This window comes from Amia ocellicauda, chromosome 5, assembly GCF_036373705.1.
Source record: "Amia ocellicauda isolate fAmiCal2 chromosome 5, fAmiCal2.hap1, whole genome shotgun sequence".
Classification (NCBI taxonomy): domain Eukaryota; kingdom Metazoa; phylum Chordata; class Actinopteri; order Amiiformes; family Amiidae; genus Amia; species Amia ocellicauda.
The window spans coordinates 6,968,383-6,984,794 of NC_089854.1; the positions used below are offsets into that span (position 1 = coordinate 6,968,383).

At 39.0% G+C, this 16,412-nt stretch overlaps 1 protein-coding gene across 1 annotated transcript in view; it reads left to right on the forward strand.

Annotated features, from left to right (window-relative positions):
• Positions 1 to 284: 284 nt before the first annotated feature.
• Positions 285 to 16,412, forward strand: part of syt6b (synaptotagmin VIb) — a 73,868-nt gene continuing 57,740 nt past the window's right edge. The window contains exon 1 of the mRNA XM_066705666.1: positions 285 to 441. Coding sequence (XP_066561763.1) covers positions 285 to 441 — 157 coding nt within the window. The remainder of the gene's footprint in view (positions 442 to 16,412) is intronic.

Sequence of the window (16,412 nt, forward strand, 5' to 3'; positions counted from 1 at the left end):
GCTCCAGGTGGCTCCTAGGGCACTGACCCTATCAGTTACAAAAGAAAATATATGTGTGTGTGTGTATTGTATGGGGGGTGGCTTCAATTCATTATGATTTTCTGTCTCCGGGTTTGCTGCAGCAACAGACCAATCTGTGAACGTTGCTCATCTATGGAAGCTTGCGAGTAGAAGAAACCAGAAGGTCCAGCACTCATTTTTTTCATCTTTCTTTTTTGTTTTTAGCCTGAAGGAAACAGTTTTGCCGTTGCTGAAAACTCAGAACAGAGGATGAGACTTGGGAGATGAGTGGTCCGGGGGAGGAGCATGATGCTTTTTGTCAGAGGGCGGTTGGCCTCATCACTGAACTGTGTCGTAAGAACAATGCGGGCCTAGAACCCAAAACGTGCCAGGACTTCCTGCTGCTCCTTTCAGACCAGAGCTCCAACATCACCGAGACAGGTACAGTCTTCAGTTCCTTGCCAATTAATTAATTAATTAATTGCTTAATAATTTTCAAGAAGACAGGTTGCAGGTTTAGAAATGTGGTTTACAGTCATGCTGATTGAAGTATAGAAAAGTAATGCAAAATTGAAACCCTAAACAAGTAACAGTGTCCATGTGCTTGGCTAGCGCAAACAAAGACAGTAGCTTTCATTTCATAGGTCAGGTTTGGTACTTGGGACTGGAAAACTTTTTTGTTGTTATTAAGATTGCATATATTCTTGATACACTCTTTCTCACGTAAGCAACAGTTTGGAAAAGTGCAAAATCCAGTGTGAATGTCTGAGTTTTGTCAGAAAGGGTTAACTCAGTTCTTTGCATGCTCTCGAGGATGATTAGTATTGGGAAATACTATAGCAAACTTTTCAGATGGGGGGAATGCTTTTCTGCTCTCTCTCAGCTCCAGTTCTGTGTAACAGTGCAGTATGATGGAGGAGCTCACACACATTGGAAACACTGCAACAGATGTGTAATGTTTAAGTGCAACAGACACTCAAGCATATTCAGTGCTTTTTCTTTACAAAAAAGAATACAAATTTGCTATAATGTTTTTATTGAGGATAACATTTTTCAGTGACCACTTTTGATTCTCAGTAAAAGCAAATGTGTGTATGAAAAAATCCTCTTTCTCCCAGGTGGATCTCTGTTTTGTACTTTCCATAGCTGAAATGCCTTTATAAAAATTAGTAATATGTGTCTGTTTTGTGTGATTTGGTTTTATCTGTAATATTTCAACATTTATTTGCACATGGTTTTGTATTTTCAGGGCAAGCATCTTTGTTCCTGGGAAATCATATTATCAAGGCATCTCTCTGATTACTTTCTTTCCCTGTTTTTGAATGCTGATGTTAGCCACTTCCTATAGTGCACACTGTGAAAGCATGATAGTGTTGATTGGCAATGGGGGGAAAATTAGTTAAACTTAATTATATATTGATCAGCTGCAGAGTGTCAGAAGTTTGTCTCAAGTGTTTCTCTATAAATATCTAGCACAGATTTCTGAATACGGGCAGCAGTTTCTTAATAAGTAGGTTTTGCTGGTTGGAATAAGCAGCTGTGAAGGGAGGCTTATAGTTTATTAAACAAGTAATTAATTTGCCCTCAGACAGCAAAAGTTGCAAAATACCTTTACACAGTCTTTTATGATTCAGTTCTTTAAGGTTTAGACTTGCTGCAACTTTACCGTGACCTAATATTTCCAGTCACCCTTTCCTCGTTGTGGATGACACCACTGCACCCTGCCTACCTTTGAAGTCATTCATTCTGCCTGCTTGCTGTTTAGGTGTAACAAATGCCCCGAAACCAGCATTGCAGCCCTGTTAGCGTCGGCGAATTGTCCTGTCGGTACATCATGAAATGCTTTCATACATGTACAAAATTAATTAAACTGTGGCATGAGATGGAAACCTGTGCTGACCAGAAGGGCAAACATTTTCTTTAGTACCACTCTTCTGTTGATAAAACTCTAACAGTTGTTGCAATAGAATGGTATTTTTCCGCCCACAAATGTTGACTGTCCAGCACTTATCATCTGAAAAAAAAAATCAGTCTTTTCTACGGTTAGATATTCTGTGATCACCTTTCAAATTATCAACACCAAACTCCTGAAACAGCTTTCCTGTTAATGGTCTTCCTTCCCTCGCATGCGTGCTTATGTAACAATATGAACACAAGCATGGCGATCCATTGGACTGACACATGCACCCGTGGTGACCTCATTTTCCCCACACTGGCCGTGAATGACATTTAACAACAGCTGCACACTAATTTTCTGAGACCGAAATAACACTTTTAAGTGATATGTTAATGTTTTAATGTATTTAAGCTGTCTTAGCATGTGTTCTGTAGGTAAGTGGTCAGCTCTTGTCTGGGGAGGTTCAAATTAATTCAAAAGAACACTTAATGTGGTTAAATGCAAAAGGGCCCTGCCACTCTGAATTAATGTAATTCGGCAAACTGGCCAAACTACAGTTCGCCCATGATTGTTACAGCTAAGACGTGAAGACATGAAGTGTCATCGTAAGTTAGCAGCTTGTTGATCGTAATTAGCGTTGCCAGTTGAAGGCTGAACAGAAGCTGTTTTTTATTGTTTAGGGGAGGTGGGAAGAGGAGGTTAGAACTTTTTCACATCACCAGACACCTAGGATTCAAAGTGTAAATGTCAGCCTTTCCTCACAGCTACAAGTGTCAGAGCGGTTAACGTTATATTCCACACTTAAATGTGAAGCACTTCCTGATGGTGAACTAAACAGGGTGCGTTTTTGTAAAGAATTTTCAGAAAACAAAGAAACAAAACATGCTTCCCTAAATAATCTAGTGCTTTTCTCACTTCTTCTTCTGATTATTATTATTATTATTATAAGTAGTAGTAGTAGTAGTAGTAGTAGTTTTGCTCCTTGCAGGTATTTTTCTCATCTCTGTGGAAGGTGATGGCCGTCTTGTTTAAACAGTGATTGAAGAGAAGTCTGGTAAGGTTTTCCCTGGAGAAGCCGCTGTCTCCACGTGTCTATCTGGAAGCCAAGAACAGCTCTCCGTCTGCAGCTCGCTCAGCTGCGCTTGGGGAACTTTAGCTGTGGAGCATCAGTTCAATTCCAGCAAATATTTTGAGCGGCCTCTCGGAAATATTTTAAGTCTGTGCTCTGAAGAGCCCAGGAGGTTTCTCATCTGCACCTGAAGCTCATGTATTTTTAAGAGTGTATGGATTCTGAGCACAGGGGGGCGATGTGTCAGTTTCGAGGCATGCAGATTGCGCGTCAATTAGGCTTGCCAGCCTTGGGAAAGTCAAAAGAGACGCCTGCTGTTTTTTTAAGGAGGAAAACAATGTTCTTTCTAATGGAGTTTAATGTGATCTATGGATGGCTGCCATCCCCAGCCCCCCACCTTTGCCCATATCCATTTCTGCTGCCAATTTCTAAGTGCTTAAAGGTCTGTCAGCTATAAAAAGCAGCATTTGCCTCACCACTAGGGCAGGGGAACACTGTGCTCTCTCTCTATAATAACCTGCAGGTAGTTTGAAAACTCACACGGGCCATTAGTTAAGAGATACTACACACACATGGCGCAAGTAGCTGTAAAACATGTCTGACACACTGTTGTGCATTATTACCCGATTCCTCTCGCGTCTTGCAGTGTAACTCAAACCCGGCTCCTCAGAAAAAAAATGCTTCTTTCTTTTGTTACACTCAGCACTCCTAATTACTTTATTAAGTACTTAATTGAACCAATTAGTTGTTTAACAACCCTTCTGCATTGTTTTCAGCTTTAACGGAGTAAGATATTCTATAACATTATTATGTAGATTAGTTAAATGAATTAGCTGACAGTGACTACATTTACAGAAGTAAAGTGGTTAGGGTAACTTCATACAAAGACATTATTATATTAATATCATTATAATTGAATAATATTAAGATCCTTGTAGGAGGCTCTTTAGTCTAGAACTAAACGCTGCAAAGTATGAGTATCCCTAAACTGACTATATCTGTGTTGTGTTTGCAGATACAAGCAGTAATTCCCAAATTAACAACAAGGCCACTGTGTCAAAGCCTGTTCCCCAGGTGAAGGGTGTTTATGCACTGTTCAAGCTCCAGGGGAATAGGCTCCTGTACCCTGTTAGAAAAATACAGACAACCCACGCTATTCTCAAACACACAACCCATTTGTTTTCAATTTTTTTAAAGTTTTTATCTGAGATATCATCCCATCACTTATTCTAAGGATGCTAACAGCATAGATAAATAGAAATGTTGTCTTTTTAGTCAGGAAAGTGTATCATCCAACTTTCAAAAATAACTTCAAATCTCTCTGTGAAACAAAGTCAGTTTCAATTTCAGGACTTTAAATTATGAATGCGTCTCTCTCTAAGACTTCCTGTCTGACCTCTCTGAGAGAAGCTCTTCTTGCATCCTGGGAAGCTTTTTGCCAAAAGTGAAAGTAAAATCACAAAAGCACACAAACAGACACACAGAAAAAAGAAAACATAATACATTTTTAATCGGCTAACACAAGCAGAGTCTAAAAAGAGTTTAGTTTTGCCTGAGAGTTTCAAATCATGGCCTGTTACAAAAGGCCTAAAGCCTCAATAGATGACTTATTTGTATTAAGTCAATTTATTTTCAGGCTGTTCGATTCAATTCCAAACCTTTTCTCATTTAGTTATCATAACGTTTGTGTAACTGATTGGGATCTAACTACTACTGCAGACCTCCTGACCATCGGATTTCAGTGTAAGAAACCAGTGTGACGTATATATATTTCACAAACATGTAGTGGGCTTAACAAAGTATAGTTTCCCAATTTACCAGCCCTCGAGTGTGATATAGACGTCTTGCTGGGTACCTAAGGGTAATGTCTTATGTGAGGAACAGAGCACAAGGAAGACCATTAACCTGCTCCGTGACACACACCGTGGGGAAGTGACAGATCTGGGATTTGAAGTAGGACCCTCCTAGTAAGCCTTTACCATGACTACCGGACCATCTAGTTTCCTGTTGGCCCTGCACGTGGTTAGACTCTGTATGGCTAGGAGCAAAGTGAACAGATAAGTGTAAATGTGGCTGTCTTACTAGAAAGGTCTTCACTGCAGACAAGATCTAATCTGGCTCCCTGGAGAGCGCATGTAGGTGTTCCAACTGACCAGCCATTCATTTTAACCGTGCCAGAAGCTATCTGCACAATACAGGAGATCATGCAATAGGTGAAAACGAATGGCCTCCTCTTCTATTGCAGGGGCTCGGTGAATTATTTCAGCTGTTACAAGCTGCTCGAGTGCTCCGCTAAGATGCTGCAGTAGGCACAATAAAGAAGACACAGAGGAATACAATGCCTTTACATTAATTTGGATAGGATGTACAGCATTTTAATTACAGTGTGCGCTTCAGTTTCCTTTCAGTTCAATTCCAGCACTCAGCAGACACAGTGTCACGTAATGCCCAAGATAATGCAGATTGCTGCACTGTTATCTCCTAAGACACATTGTAAAAAACGTTGTTTATTGTGTGCGGGTTTTTTCTGTTTGCAATCTGTACCAATGAAGCATGCTACAGTACTACCAAAAAAGCAAATAAGGTATTTATATCCAAACTTTACAGCATGAGAATGCTTGCTGTTTACTCCTCGGTGTATTATGGGCATACAGATTTGTATTGAGCTTCCGTAAATTATTTAGTAGACTTACTCCGCTGAATACCAAATGGCATGCTATGCTTGCCAACATCTGAAATCCTGAGGTAATTTTGTCTTTGTTGGTTTTTGTTTTATTTCTTGGTGTAGATGTTATTGAACAGTCTAATGTATTTTTCTAAGGCCACTTCTGTGGTTTTATCAAACACTAGCATAAAATATACTATATATTCACAACATTATATGGTTAACAAAATCATTAATGTGAATACAATTATGGAGAAAATCAGAATTGTCTACAGGAGTAATCTTTTCATTACTGCTGTCTCAAATACTTAGAATTGACCCATTGCTTTAACTGCAATGGCACTAGCAGCTGTAGTGTTTATTTATCTAATCAATCATGCAGTTTTTATTTTATAGCGCACCCTCTATAGCGCAATCCTGGGACAGCGATATGCTCAGAGAAAACATTAAATATATCAAAAGTACAGTCAAGTAATCATCACGTTTCAGAACACAAAATCTCCCGAAGCCCATCCAAAGATGCAACGTCTCAGAGCACTTATGTTTCGAGCACTTATGCCAGGGCCTATAAATGTAGACAAAGTACTGGACACAGAGGCATTTGCATCAAAACAAACATCAGGATGGTTAGATCAGGGAAGGCGGCACATTAGGGGAAAGCAGAGTATAGGGGCAACTCTTACAGTAACTAATAGGCTTTTCTATAAAGAGACGCCATAGAGTATGCGTCTGTGACCTTTAATGAAATAAACACAGCTGAGTACAGTATGACAGGTATAGGCCAGAAATGGCTCTGTAACCTCACCACTATATCAATCCCACAATCTTACTTAAGCTTCCTCGTTATTTCATTGCTTTTCTGGAATGCTCAGGGTTTAATATTGATTAACAAAATGCATCTTTTTTTTTTAAATATCAAAGCCCTGCCTATGGGCAGTGCAGGAAACACAGCTGTATAGAAATTAGGATACAGTCATGTGTTTTGATTAATTACTATAATAGTCTGGATTCGTAGGCTTTTAATCATCTGGAATCATGTGCTTTGTTTACATGCTGCTAAATAAGTCGTGACAGTAGACATATGCCTACTCCTGTCACGACTGGATTCAGGTGGTTTTGGTCTATTACATTTTTAAGTAGCTTTGGTTTAAGTCTGAATACTATTTGACAACAACCAACACAACAAATCACAAAGGCCCAAAGCACTAATTGTTAAATTAACACAGTATAGTGCTATCAAATCAAATTGTCATCCAGACATACCACCTTAAAAGAAGTCATAACACTACATGTCATTACTATTTACCACTATGTAAACACAGTCATAGGTATGAACAATAACCAATCATTTTTCTGCCGGTGTTGTAATAGCAGAAGTGAACTTCAAACTAATATCAGCTGTAATATTTTGAGATTAATTACATCTAAGGAGTGTGGCCAGACAAACATTTAGAAACAATAGCTTTTTATTGTTGGTGTGTGTGTGTGAGAGAGAGTTTTGTTTTATAAAATACAAATCAAATTAGTGTTTTGTTTCTTTCAAGCTGATGAGAATTCTTTCAAAATGAGTATTGTGGCTCAGAATGGATTAACAGGACTATGACATTTACCCTCAGGTATAATTTGGACATGGTTATTAAACACAAGAAATCAACATAGAAAATGTGAATTTCAGCTCAAAGCTGTGAATGGCTGACTGCTCAAGGGCAGGCATTAATAGTTGTTGCTTCCTTTGCAAAGTGGCAAATTATAGCAATAAACAGTAGATAATTTCAAATCTTCTTTGTAACTTGGTGGTAGATATCATTAGTTCCTGAAGATTTATTTTAAGTGCTTTATAGTACATCTGTGGTCTGTGTACCAATTGCATCTAACCCTACAGGATTAATGTATTATGCTTATCTTGGGCATCTTTGCTAGTAAAGTCTGCTAGCATATGATCTATATTTGATGTATTAGCAATGAGTTTTTCATTATTTATAATATTTCCTTTGCAATTCCATGGACTCCTGTCCTAATTCTGCAGATATCCCTTTGTGCAAAAATAGCCTGTTCATAAATATAGATACTATGTATCTATAAAAATATATAATAGACATATCACAGGGTGTAGTAAAGGAGATATGTAAGGAGAGAATGGATCCTGCTACTCGAGCTCCCTCACTGAAATGCTATGGAAAATGACCTGTATCTGGGAGCCGGGTTCAAATCCGGTCTTGGGTGTCGCACATTCTCTCGTGGCTGTGTGTTTTCGCCAGGTGCTCTGGTTTCCTCTTACTTGTTAAAGACATACTGCTTAGGTTGATTTGACTACTCTAGATTGTTCCTGTAGTCAGGTGTGTTTATGTGCGTGTTTGTGTGGGTGTTATGTTGCATGTATGTTAGTGCTGCCCCATGATGGACTGGCATATAGATGTCTTCCCTTGCGACTGCTGGGGTACACAGTATCCCATAATCCCTTTTTGGGAACCATTTTCAAATTGAAAGATAACGTTTGGAATGCTCTGAAAAGGTCACTCTGTAGGAAATACTTACTGTTATAACTTCACAGTTTGTGGTTTGCTGTATATCACTCCTTACTCACTAAATTTTGTGTTTTGTTATTGTGTGAGTAAAAAAATATCCGTCAAAAATAATCAGTGATCTCTGTACATACAGCAGTAAATGCATGTTATCTCTAAAGAAACAGGAGGTTATTTTGATTTCTTAGGGGCAAAGACAAAATTTTAACATACTGAAAAACAGGTTGCATTGGGAACAAGCGATCATAACATTTGCAAGAATCCCCCCCCCCCTTATAGAAGTTATTATAAATTTTGAAATTGAAGGAAAGCTGACTGAGAATGGTGTGTTGTAGAAAGATGTTGTAGTGCTTTTCTCTGTATAGTTTTGCTTAAATAGTTCTGGCTTAAATATAAGTGCAGCAATAAGCAGGTGACTGGAACAGGTATTGATGCCTAATTAATTTATTTGCTGCAGCAAATAACCACTTGAAACGCAAGTGAATCGACCCTTTGGCTGTCCTTGAGTCTCCTTAATAATCAGTGAGGTTTTCTTCTGCCAATAATCTTTGAAACTGATTTAGTATTCACTGCACTTGAGAAAACCATTCTTTAATGTGCACACAGGAGCATGTTAGATATTTATTCTTATAGCCATTATTAAATGTTTCGGAGTAGACAGTCTTCCATTACACTAGCCTCAATGTAGTATTACACACATGAACAAAGAGGACGCAAGCGAGATTTTGGATGCTCAACAATTAATTAAGTTCTGATTGTATTAGGTGATGCTATTAACTTGTATTCATAATGCACAGTCTGTATTGCAAACTTATCTGGTCAGTCCTAATGAGAGAGGGTGCTTCGTTCTTTGTGTTGAAATATGGGTTGATTATTGCAAGGTATAAGGACATCTATTGCTATTTGTAATATAATATCAATATACACTCACCTAAAGGATTATTAGGAACACCATACTAATACTGTGTTTGACCCCCTTTCGCCTTCAGAACTGCCTTAATTCTACGTGGCATTGATTCAACAAGGTGCTGAAAGCATTCTTTAGAAATGTTGGCCCATATTGATAGGATAGCATCTTGCAGTTGATGGAGATTTGTGGGATGCACATCCAGGGCACGAAGCTCCCGTTCCACCACATCCCAAAGATGCTCTATTGGGTTGAGATCTGGTGACTGTGGGGGCCAGTTTAGTACAGTGAACTCATTGTCATGTTCAAGAAACCAATTTGAAATGATTCGACCTTTGTGACATGGTGCATTATCCTGCTGGAAGTAGCCATCAGAGGATGGGTACATGGTGGTCATAAAGGGATGGACATGGTCAGAAACAATGCTCAGGTAGGCCGTGGCATTTAAACGATGCCCAATTGGCACTAAGGGGCCTAAAGTGTGCCAAGAAAACATCCCCCACACCATTACACCACCACCACCAGCCTGCACAGTGGTAACAAGGCATGATGGATCCATGTTCTCATTCTGTTTACGCCAAATTCTGACTCTACCATCTGAATGTCTCAACAGAAATCGAGACTCATCAGACCAGGCAACATTTTTCCAGTCTTCAACTGTCCAATTTTGGTGAGCTTGTGCAAATTGTAGCCTCTTTTTCCTATTTGTAGTGGAGATGAGTGGTACCCGGTGCGGTCTTCTGCTGTTGTAGCCCATCCGCCTCAAGGTTGTACGTGTTGTGGCTTCACAAATGCTTTGCTGCATACCTCGGTTGTAACGAGTGGTTATTTCAGTCAAAGTTGCTCTTCTATCAGCTTGAATCAGTCGGCCCATTCTCCTCTGACCTCTAGCATCAACAAGGCATTTTCGCCCACAGGACTGCCGCATACTGGATGTTTTTCCCTTTTCACACCATTCTTTGTAAACCCTAGAAATGGTTGTGCGTGAAAATCCCAGTAACTGAGCAGATTGTGAAATACTCAGACCGGCCCGTCTGGCACCAACAACCATGCCACGCTCAAAATTGCTTAAATCACCTTTCTTTCCCATTCAGACATTCAGTTTGGAGTTCAGGAGATTGTCTTGACCAGAACCACACCCCTAAATGCATTGAAGCAACTGCCATGTGATTGGTTGGTTGGATAATTGCATTAATGAGAAATTGAACAGGTGTTCCTAATAATCCTTTAGGTGAGTGTATATTACCCTTTTTGAAGCTGAGTGGTTTGTTCCTGGTAGTTTTCAGCTTATTTTCAGCCCAGCTGTTTTGAAAATGTAATTATATCAGGCCCATATTTGCTGAACAATGTGCATCCACTTACTGTGTCTCATCTCCACCACTTGTGGCTAAGCAAGATTCCTGTCAGCATCACTTTACAGTAATGCAGTGGTTACCATTCTGAAATTGATTCTTCTTGCTTGGCATTCGTGGACAGTCGTTCACTTTTTCCACCATTTCAGTGTCATTTGCAGAGCTCTCCAGGGTCTGTACTTATGTTGCTCTTTACATACATTTAAAGCCAAGGACGCCATAAGAATTTGCATAGCAGGACTGACCATTACAAGAATGTTTCTTTTTTTCTTAGCAGATTTTAGTTTATAATAATGAAATACTTGAAATGTAATCTTGAAAAGAATAATCAACCATCAAAAATATATATGTATCTCATAAACGGCTCATATGTGTACTAAACATGCACATGTGTGAACCAGCTATTCACCTCTACATGCAAGGTATATACAAATAGAATATATTGAAGAACAAGTTGCTTTTAGTTTCTGCACATTGCACAAGCTATAGCATATTGTAGATCTTTAAACAACCTGTTACTGTGCTTTTAAAAATACAGCTGTTCTTAATGAAGACAAAACTTGACAAAAACTTTGACCCATCTGCTACTCATATACAAAAACCCAGAGCATTTTTGGAAGGTTGCCATTTAGTCGAATGGCAAAAAGTCACCATCATGTACTTGCTTTGTGATTTGGGAAGTTGAAGTTATTATTCAGTCTGGGCCTAAATGCAAATTAATTTAATAAATTCAAACTAACATTGTGTTCCAGTGCATTCTCATACGCCTGTGTAAAAATGAGTCAAAACTTAAAATAAATAAATAAATAAATAAATAAATAAAAATGTTAATTAGAGACCGTGGAGGACTGGATGGGAGTAACGCAAAATTAAATAAGGTGCGCAGAGAAGATGAGTTTCAAAAAGCTTAATTTGAAAAATCGCATTTCTGCCCGAGACCTGTCATCCTCTTCACACAGACAGTGCTGTTGTGACATTTCTGCTCTGAATATTTTCAATTTCCTCTCGTGTTAAGCAGCTGGTAGCTCCGGTTAACGAAGACGACAGAGATAGGGAGCAAGGCTCAGCAGCCGTTCCTGTCCCCGATGCTCTCATTTATTTTATTCCCTTTGAAAGTCAATCTGCTTCACATGCAAGAAGACTCCAGGAGTTTTCATATCAATTACATCCAGCAATGAATATGTCCAATGAGCGGTTAGAAATGGTGGTAAATTGACAGGTAAAGGAAGGTGCAAATTGTTTCAATAGTTTGTTTTATTTTCTTTAAGAATTAAAAAAAAAATGTAAAACAAGAAAAAACAATTACTTACAACTATTCCCCCCAATATTTGCAATGACAGGATACAAGGCAGCACAGAAGTGCAGTAGTTAAGATCAGTTGTATTTGTATAACACAGAATTATACAGACACTATTAGAATTAAAGCAATAACTGTTCCACAATAGTGGAAACCTGGATGTTTAAATGTACTGTTGAATTCAGGGTCATTAAGGTAGAGACCAAAGACCGAATGCTTTCTGAAAGACTAAATATTTGAACTTCTCAGTTAAAAGCACAGAAATGCCAAATAATAAAATGCATCCTCAAATAATTTAATTGACTTGAACTGATAAGGAATCCCACACTTCAAAGATGATGTTAAAATCAGCATTGCAAAGAAGATGGCAGGTCCAGTACATTGTACACAGAGATAAGAACTTCAAAGTCTCATGCAAAGCAGAGGACATACCGGTCAAATAATGCTTTGAAAACTGAGAAGCAGCTTTCTTAAATTGAAATGTAAATTAAATGTAATGCTTACTTATGTATATTTGTTTTGTTGATTGATATGCCTACTACTAAGGTATTACTAGGGTTGACTGAGGGACAGTAACCCTTCCTTTCAGTCTTTTAAAGCCTTTAAGGTGTAACTAAGATCTACACTCCCCATTAACCTTCTGACATTTGTTTCCCACAAATATTTTTCAAGAAACCATGGAGTGCGACAGCTCTGTCTAGGCTGTGTGAGTAGCCATTTTTTCATTAATAACTTTTCCTGATTTAAGGAAATTCTCTCAATGTGTGCTTTGCCACTGGCCCAAGTAGCTGACACATAAAATAAGTGTGACTGGTCAGCAGTACAGGAGGTCTGCCACCGTTACCAGTTTGAAGGCCTTAATCAGCCTAAACTGTTGTAAACTGGGTGACTGAGAATATTTGGCCTGGTTGTGGCTGGTGCTTTTAAGATATTTCTCAGTCAGAACAGACGTGCAGACTCATTTGCAAAGTAATTACCGATAACGCTATCTCCAATGTGTAGTTCAGGGCTCCTCTCAAGCGTATTTTAGAGTGCTAATTCACAGTATCACATAACAGTTCCTGCAAAATGAAATGTGCAGTAGAAGCTTTTCTTTCTTATGCCCAGCCCTTTATTTGTGTCAGTAACTCCATCAACAAATTCTAACTTCACAAAACGTCCGTTGTTAGGTGTTTGTTGTTATCCCCCATTTAATATACTGTCTCTGATTAGAAATACATGTATTTAAAGGACAAAACTGACATAGATAGATCCAGTGGGGAGCTGTGCAGATGACGCTGAAATGGTAGCAATATCGAACAATTGTTTATGAATGCATTTGTCCATGAGCCCTAATGACAGAGACAGAGTGAGGACTCTGGAAGCTTCAGGGAGCCTCCGAGGAGCAATGATCCAAACACATTGCCATTTGAAGTTTATTTTACATTTTGGCAGGGAACAGCTCAAGATTAATTTTCAGTTTTTCTTTAAATTCGAAAAAACTTCCAGAAAATAAATGACTATGAAGGAAATAGATATTGGTTGTGGTAGGTATGCAAGGGTCGGCGAAAATATGTACAACCAGTCGAGATCGAACGGTCAGATTGTATTCATAGCCTTTGCAGAGTAAGTTAATTCCAATCGTTTTTTGTTTTTAAATCAGTGATCTTAGTGGTTTAACTGATCAAATAGGAAACATTAGCAAGAAGAAAAAGTTTTTTCCTGGGCACACAAACGCACAGGGATCAAATTGCTAATGCCATTTGAACTATGAAACTTGAATTTGCTCAGGGTTAATAGGATTTTCTTTCTTTCTGTCTCTGGCTTTAAAGGTTTTATTAAATGAATAAATCATACAAAGCTGTATCAGCTGGGGTGAATGGAACTGGTGGTTATTAAATTCACAAAGGGAGTCTTAAAACCAGAAAGACACATTATGGCTTTATTAGCCAATGTAAATTAGATTCCCTTATAATGCTGCAACCCCTGAGCCTGGGATGTCCCCTAGTTATTGCCTTCAAAGCTCAGGATCAAAGGTAACATTATGAAGATGAAGAACTGAACAAAACTATGACAGGCACCCTGGTGAGATCTGATGTTGAGTCATTCCTCCCTCAGTTGTGCCTTGGCCAATGAGTTATCACAAGAGCAGTCCAATCAGCGCAATGGCAGGCCTTGTAAGATAACTCTTTTTCAAAATGTACTCCTGTAGTCTTTTTTGTAAATGGCGCCAATTAGTACATTAAAAACACCAGCATATATTTGGGTATAACGGACACCACTACTGTATTATCAATATTTATTTCAGTGGAACAATCTCATCGGTGGGTCAATGAGTAAGACGAAATAGTATAATACATTTAGAAGTGTAGTATAATCAACTCGGTATTCCACTAGACATAATAACGAGACAAAACTGCTGTCGTTAAATGGTTGTTCAATTTGGTTCTCACTATTCTGTAACAGAACAGAAGTAAAACCCAGTCAGGACATGGCTTCCCCTGACCCATGCCCCTTCAACTATCAGAGCTGTTCAGGGATTAGGTTACAATATAAACCCAAATGACCAACTATCAATATCCTACATCCCTCCCCCTTAGATAAAACTAGTCATATTTAAGACCAACACATTGACATTACAACATAGACACGACTGGACTTGACTACTTTTCACAGTATATCAACACACTAGATACAGTATCCTCTCCTCATGAGGAAGCGAAACAGCCCTCATTAGACCAGACCGGACTATCATTGTGATGACGACGCTGCTTTCGAATCCGCTAAAAACTCGGACAACGTCAGTCTGTTGGCAGCGTATGTATTTTTGCAGTACAGTCTCTGTAAATTAATGATTGAGGACATATGACTAAAATTATCTTCATTTCATAAATTGTAACAACAGAGTGGGAGGCTTGAGTATGTAATGCAGCCTGAGGTGGTAGAGAAATCAGCTGGGCACCCCCCCACATATTGAATCCACAATCCTACTGTAATCAGCATCCACTCCCCCATCTCCCCACACACTCACAAACATACAGTATCCCTGGTGGTCCAGCACTGGGGAGGCAACGAAAACAACTCTATTTCACACTCCTTTAACACTGAAACCATCTTATACTCCTCTGATCCGATTTTGTCCGCGTAAAGGAATTGATTTTTGTATTAAGAAACCGATTAAACAAAACCAAGAAAGAAAATAAAAGCCCAGTCACCAGTTTTATGCATTTAGAGATGCATTTTGTCATGCCACATTTGTTTTATTTCCACACACTAATGCATTAAAGAGATTTTCAAATAAAGAAACAATACTAATTCAAACTAATAAGGGAAAGCCATTGGATAGGTTATGAAGGAGCATCGAGAAGCACTATTAAAAGATTATAATTTATTCATGCCTGTATCCGAGGTTAAGTCTCAGTAAGAGTTATCAATTAAAACATCAAGATGTATCCGTTTCCAATACTTGAGGTGTTGTCCCACCTCTTTAAACCAAATCTTTTTAGCTGTTTACTTAAAAGAGAGACATCTACAAGAATAATTTAAGTTACACAAAAACAAATCTTATCTCACTGGGACAATGAGAGACCCCCCAGCATAGTGTGCAACTTCGGGATCTCAGAATACACTGTAGGCAACAGAACAAAAATGGAAACACTGAATCATTCTCCTAACGAATATTCTAATGGGCACGGCAGTCTTCTTGATTAAAGTGCACTTCTGGACTACTGCACTATTTGTCAATGCGTGGGAGCTCCTGTCAAAAGTTTTTTAGATGACAGGTGGACAAATCTGTGATACTTTCTGCCATTAGGCCATCTGATCAGCGGTGGGCGGTGTAGAAAAAGTGTAAGAATGCGAGCTGATTTAGAATAAGACAAACATAAAATGCTGATACAGGGTTTTCTGTCAGTTGATTCTATTATCGATAATGATATTATGGTCCAGAAAATGTTAACACACTCAGCAACTGCAGATTCCAGTGGCGCTACTTCACGGTGGCCTTCCACTCTGGCACTAAATGAAACATACAGGATTAGAAACAATGCGTTAATGAAGACGGAATCCCAAAGCACGGAGCCACATCCCTTTAAAGAGTGTTAAAGCAATTAACCCCTGGTCAGGGCCGAATCAAGCTTTGAACAAAAAAGACAACAGCGGCAGAAAGCAACGCAAGCAGTAGGAACCTCGGGAGGAATTCGCTGTGCTTATCAGCGCTGCGGCGGGTTGATGCTGCTAAACAGCACTGCTGCACTGCCTTCCCGATTCATCATTTCAGTTCATCCCAGAAGGATTATGTGGGAATGAAGCGAGGACTCGGAGCAGACCCTGACATATTTTCAACACTCCAGTCCCAGAAGCCCCTGTGTTACACTCCCAGCTGTCATGCTGGTGGAGGCATCAGGTCCTCACCACACAATTTCACCCACACTGGCACTGCCGTTGTCCCTCATATCCCATCAATAATAATAATCAAGTTAATAATCCACCAGTTTTTCTAATGGACCGATATTACACTTTTTGTGCTGCAGGATTATCTACTGAACAAGATTCTTTAAAGATGATGCAGTAGTAGTACAAAATACATACATCAATCAATAAAACCATGCTTGCTATTTGCTGTCTGTATCCTGATGTTTTTTCATCAGTTCAGTTTGTATTGGCTATTATCCTTTGATGCTTCGGAGGTGTCTGGTGAGCTGCTTGTCTAAATACTGTATTCT